The sequence below is a fragment of the Pteropus alecto genome, unplaced genomic scaffold (genome assembly GCF_000325575.1).
Source record: "Pteropus alecto unplaced genomic scaffold, ASM32557v1 scaffold5, whole genome shotgun sequence".
Taxonomy (NCBI): domain Eukaryota; kingdom Metazoa; phylum Chordata; class Mammalia; order Chiroptera; family Pteropodidae; genus Pteropus; species Pteropus alecto.
The window spans coordinates 33292046-33298311 of record NW_006441953.1 but is presented as its reverse complement, the minus strand read 5'-3'; the positions used below and the strand labels follow the sequence as shown (position 1 = coordinate 33298311).

At 55.8% G+C, this 6266-nt stretch overlaps 1 protein-coding gene across 1 annotated transcript in view; it reads right to left on the bottom strand.

Moving 5' to 3' along the window:
* Window positions 1-4205, bottom strand: part of GAK (cyclin G associated kinase) — a 39954-nt gene extending 35749 nt beyond the window's left edge. Inside the window, exons 1-4 of the mRNA XM_025051850.1 lie at window positions 4064-4205; window positions 1902-1963; window positions 1161-1220; window positions 264-378 (exon numbers count right to left, since the gene is read on the bottom strand). Coding sequence (XP_024907618.1) covers window positions 264-378; window positions 1161-1220; window positions 1902-1963; window positions 4064-4205 — 379 coding nt within the window. The remainder of the gene's footprint in view (window positions 1-263; window positions 379-1160; window positions 1221-1901; window positions 1964-4063) is intronic.
* Between the last annotated feature and the right edge of the window lie 2061 nt (window positions 4206-6266).

The window sequence follows — 6266 nt, the reverse complement described above, 5'->3', positions numbered from 1 at the left end:
ACTGAAGCAGTGCAGACATGTCTGCGCCCCAGACACAGTGGCCGGGCTACGAGCACAGAGGCTACCAGAGCACACAGGGAGCCATGCATCCCTGGCAGGGCGCACGGGGAGCCACCCGTCACCGGCAGGCCACGGTAGCGTCACCTGTGCTGCCCAAGGTGCAGAGAGCAGGGCCTCAGAATGCCGCACCGCCCTGGCCCAAGAGCCCAGCAATGCTGTCCGCAGGGCCACCGGCCCCCACGCGGACACGCCGGGGCACTCACCTCTGCAGAGCTCCGTCAGCAGCAGGAACTCCGCCTGCCCGGTGTCCGACTCCTCCTTCCCTATGGACGCCGCGGAACAAAACTGGACGATGTTGGGGTGCCCAGAAAGCTTTTTCTGCAGGTGTCTCGTTAAAGGAGAATGCCACACCTGCACACTTAGAGACACCGCACACGTGACATCAAGACACGAGTCGTGAGCGGATCGAAGGGCCTGACCACTGAGCAGAGATGGGGGAGGGCGGGTGAGGCCACCACAGGGCAGGACCCGGCGGGAAGGGTGCAGAGGGAGGTGCAGGTGCGGACGAGCATGCTGGCCACACCTGACCACAGGCCAGAGGGGCAGCCGGCGGGGTGCGGCGGGCGTGTGTGAGCAGCCGTCAGCAACGGCGGGTGCCCCAACACTCGGTGAGGCAAGCATCCAGGGCTGAGGCGGCCGGTGGGCTCGCCATGGGCAGAGGGGACCGAGAACAGGTCTGGCAGCAAAGGGCAAGACCCTCGCTTGGAGAGAACGGGTGCCGGAATGGAGGGCGACCGAGGAGCGCCCCAAGTCTACCATCTATACACGGGGCCACAGCCCAAGCACTCTGGCGGCCGGAGTGGCTGGTCAGGAGAAGCGATGCTGAGGCCCAAGAAGGGGCCCTGGCGATGGCCAGGGGCACAGCGCTTGGCTGGGCACCATGGGCCACAGCAGCCCATCCCCTGAGCACAGAGACCTCCGGGGCAGGACCCATGTGTCCGCTCCCAAAGCCACTAATACTCGGGAGTGAAAGACGTGGAAAAAGCTTCTGTTTACTAGAAACAGCTTACAGACAAGTCCCGGAAAAGCCAAAGCCAATGTGAGCGCGTCGGGAGCACAGCTCGGTGCCCGCCTCCCCGGGGAGGCGCTGAGAAGGATACCATGAAACACACTTCCTGAATGATGGCTCTGTTCTTCTCCTCCTCATTGGACAGCAGCCTCTGCAGCAGGAGAGAGCGGAGACAGGGTCAGCAGCTGCGTGTCTTCCTGCCCCGCGTGCAGGAGAGCGACGCCACTCCATCTTAACCCCGACCGCTACAGACCCCGAGAGAAGCCGAAGGCCGTGGAAATGGTCCTTGATGATCCAAGGACACCAGAGACACGGAACACAGGAGCCTGTGCTCCAAGCGGCCGAAGACGACGAGAGGAAAGGAGAGAAGACGCCGCCTCCCCGAGGCCCAGCCCGGGCCCCCAGCCCGGGCCCCCAGCCCCGACGGAGCGGCTGGCCGCTGAGCGAACACGGGGCCGGCCGCGCCGCTGACAGGACGCCCCTCCCGCTGTCCTGCCGTGACTCACACACGGGTGCACTGTGGGCCGCAGTTGACCAGAGCAGCTTCTGAAGTCCAGCTATTTGTGGGACCCTCGCTGCAGTTTTGGCACTGTGAGGTCACTGTCCCCCCAGGTGGCCGGCTGAGCCCTCATCCCAAAGTTGAGACCACGCCCTTAAAGTCCACTAACACTGCTGATGGCTTCTCGCCACCAGAAGAAACAAATAAGACACAGAGACAGACTGGAAAAAAGAAACCAACGAAATGGTGGGGAGAGACCCTTCAAAACGGCCACTTTGAGATTTCCTCTAAAAAAACCCAAAACCCACATAAAATGGCATCACCCTTTCTTACCTTTAATGCATACTCTCTGCCACTTCCCAGATCTTGAGCTTCATATACAAATGCAAACCCTCCTGAAAATTAGAAAAACACACATATCAGTTCAGTGCTATGATTTTTATTCAACGTTAAACTTTTAAAATACCTTTACTAAGCAAAATACAAACCGGACCTGTGGGTGGCAATTTGTTTTCTGCAAAAATAACAGCTCCATTTTGTATAATACTAGTTTTTCATTATCCTGCTTCCGAGGCAGGAAGGGAAAACATAGGAACAGAGATCAATGACAGAAAAAGCGGAGAAAATCAACAAAGCCAAGGCCAGTTCTCCGACAACAGGTAAACAAGGTTGATAAATTCCAGGCAGACTGATCAGAGAGAGCATGAGACCGATCGAGGCCAAATGACCAACATTTAACAGCACCGCCTGAATGCGTGACAGAAAAGGACATTAAAAGTATAGACTGACATCACGTGTGAACACGGACAAGAGAACCCTTAAATCCTTAATTCTAAATAAATTAAAATGTTAGCACGTCAAACCCAACAACACATAAAAGATGACGCATCGTGACTAAGGAAAGTTGATTTTGCATTTGAAAATCAATATGATTCTATTGTTTTGGGGTTTAATTTGAGCGTTTTCTAGCTTCCTGTAGTGGAAAATTGCATCTTGAAATGAAGAACTCCCAGGAAGCTAGGAAGAGAAGGAAACTCGCTCAGTCTGATGCAGGACACCTGTGAAAGGCCAATGGCAGCACCACACTTAGTGGCGGGTGGCCCCGGGCTTTGCCCCAGGATCAGGAACAAGGCAGGATATGTGTTCTCAGCCAGGCAAGAAAAGACAGCGAAGGCGTCCTGCCTGGAAAGATCGGAAAGAGGAAACAGCATTTTCCTTGCAGACAATGACATAGGCAATCGTGGCATTTCTCCCCAAAGGCCACCACAGCTAATAAATGAGCTGTGGAAGCTGTGGGGTGTCAGGGCAACGTGCTCCCGCACACCTGGGTCAGGCAGAGAGTTTCAGATGCGGTAGAAGCCGCACTGGGGTCTGACACACACTGTGAGAAGGATGAAAAGACAAGCCGCTAACTGGACTTTGCAAACCGCTCTCCCGATAAATGACTTCCACAGAAATACGAGGAGCCCAAACCCAGCAGCGCCAAAAACGTTAGTGGGCAAATACCTACAAGACACGTGAAACGCAGACGAGCGCCAAGTGAGCTCACGAAGACACGTTTGATGCCACCGCCCACAGGGAACCACACGCGAGCCGCCGACTCTGCTGCACCCCTCACCAGCCCGTCCGCGCTTCAAGCCTGACCACGGCAAACGCCGGCCAGGGTGCGGCTACGGGACGCTCATGCGCGGCTCGTGGGGACTAAAACGCGAAACCACTGCGGAGGACAACTGGTCCGTCTGCGTCATGCTGCTGGTATTTACCCAGAAACAATGAAGGCGACCCGCACACAGAGACTCGTACGCAAATGCTCGTCCAGCTTCACTCCTAACGGCCCAACGGGGAACAACCCTCGAGGCCACCAGCGGTGCCCCAAGCGGAACACGGCTCGGCAATAGATAAGATGGAGCTGCTGTTGACAGGCAGTGACGTGGGTGACTCCGAAAGTGTTATGCTGAGGAAAAAAGCCAGGGAAACAGGATGTGCTCATGATTTCATTCACAGAAAGCTCTAGGAAGCACACGCTATCTACCGTAACGAATCAGTGGCTGCCTGGGGGTGAACGGCAGCGGGAAGGGTGGCAGGGGGTGTCCTGGTGGTGATGCAGTGCTCACGGCTTTGACTGCGTGACATCTGTGTGGGTGAACACACACCGCACGTGCCAACAGTGTCTGGACACGTATGTGTGATGTGTCAACTTTATCTCAACATAGCTGTCAAAAAGTTAAAATAAATAAATCCATGTGAGAAAACAGACAATAGGAGATAAATAAAGAGCAAACACGGCTTCACTGGTGGGTTCTATCAAGCATTTACGAAAGAAAGCAGAAGAATCTCACACAAACTCTCTCCTAAGAGAAGAAAATAGGCCCCCGCCTAATTTTTGAAGGCAAAGACAGTAAAAACAGATCAAAATCACTCATTAACACAGATGTAAAAAGCCTCAGCAAAGTACGAGCAAATGGCCTTGGCACAATCTGACAAGGACAACGCACCACTGCGGAGTGGGCCCCCTGCCCGCGGATGCCAGGCTGGTTCAGCGCTGACCAGCACCACGGAACACGGCGCTGCCAGGATGCGGAAGCGGGTCCGCCGGCAGACACAGGGGGAGCGCGTCAACACGCAAAACCCACCCATGATCCTCAGAACCAGTCCAATGAAAACTCAGCAAACGTCTTCGATCTGAGCCACAGCCACCACTGAACACCTGCAGCGGACGTGAGATTCAGCGGGGCCTCCTAGGAACGAAGCGAGGACGTCTGCTCTCAGCCCTGTCATCAGCACTTCACCGGAGACCCCAGTCAGTGCAAAAGCCGGAAAAATAAACCACGAGCTTTAGTGAAGATCGGAAAGGGAGAACTAAACTGCTCCTATCTGCAGACGGCAGGACTGTAAAGGCGGACCTCCCTGAGGATCCGCCGAAGACTCCAGAACTGAAGGGCAAGCTCGGCAACAGACGCATCTGCGCCCCCAGCCTGTCGCCACGGCCACCACCACCCAGGGCCTTTCACGCGGCACCCGGATGGGCCCACGTCCCCTGGACGCCGGCCCAACTCCCTCCAACTTTCTGATACCTGACGCTGTATCACACATTCACCTGGACACCTGTCTGCTGTCCCTCTCACTAGACTGTCAGCTCGGCGAGGCAGAAACTTCATCTCTGCCGTTGGCATCTGCGCCACCTGCACCTAGAACAGGGCCTGGCACAGAAGCGAGCAAATGTGTACTGAGCAAATGAGCAGATCACGACTCCAAATCCCAAGCGAAAGGCAACTCTCGGGCATGAGTGCACGTCATTCAGAGCACGCCTGGCACCGCGAAGCCGGCTGCACACTGTGCGGACGCGTGCGGGGAAAGCGGGAAGAGGTGAGCGGGCCAAGCGGGCCTAAGTTCCCGCTGGCGGTTACTGGACTGCAGCCAGGGAGCAGCGCAACAGAGCTTCGGCTCTAAATGTTTAAATGGTCTGGAGCCAAATGTAACTTTTCTAAAGCTAACGTTCATTAGTCCTGGAGTGTAGGGACTTGGACGTTTGTTGTCACTCGTTCTACTTGTCTGCACTGCTGAATTTTCCCTAAGTGAAGAAGAGAACACCGAGCTTCAGGGCCTGTCATACAGCTACTGTGACAGAGACTGATACTGGTGGACGGGCGGAGTCACAGGTCAGCGGAACAGGAAAACCCCAGAAACAGCCACACGATTTCTGATAAAGACGCCAAAGCAATTCGCTGAGGAAGGACGGCGCTGGCCCTGTGGTGCTGGAGCAAACGGACACCCTCAGGCTGAGGAGAAAAAGGCGTCTGATGCGAACGGCGGGCCTTGATGACAAGGAACGCGAGGAACACACAGGTAAAACTGGGAAACTTTCAGAAAAACGAGAAAATCCTCGCGCTGCGGAGTATGGCAGAGTCCCAGACTCGGGAGCAACAGCAAGAGTCACAGGGAAAGTGGATAACGCGGACTTGATGGAAGTTAAAACCTGCAGAAGACCCCGTTTAGGGAGAAAAAGACAAGCTGCCGCCAAGAGGAAGTACGTGCTGAGCTCGTGTCTGACAGAACGCGCACGTCCAGAGTCTGTAACGAACCCTCAAAAGTCAACAACAAAAATAAGGTTAGAAAGTGAGCAACAGACAGGAAGAGACAGTTCACTGAGGAGCAGACGGGACTGGTGTGTGACCAGCCTTAGACATGCAGATTCAACCCACTGTGAGGTGTCACCACGCGCCCGTCCCAACCACTACATAAAAACACAATTCAGACGCTGGCGCAGTCACGAGGACACTGGGTCACTCTTTGTCATGGGCTCAACCGTGTCCCCCAGACTTCGCGTGTTGAAGCCGAAGCCCCCCACGGCTGTGTGTGAACACAGGGCGTGAGGGGGGTGGCTGAGGTTGGGGGAGGCCGCAGAGGGGCGCTGCTGCCACGGGCATGAAGCGCTGTGACAGGAGGGGCCTCCCCGGCAGCAGCCGCCCACACCGCGATCTCGGACCGTGAGCCTCTGAGAAAGGAACTGAGAAAATAAAGCCCCGCGGTTTTGCCACCCAGTCTGTGGGGCTTTGGCACAGCGGCGGGAGCTGACTGTCGGTGGGAATGTAAAAAAGGCGCAGCCACTCTGAAAACGGGTTGGCGGTTTCCTAAAAAAAAACACGTGTGACCAGCACCTGCCCCAGAATCCGCACCCCCGGGGCTTACGGAGTGGAA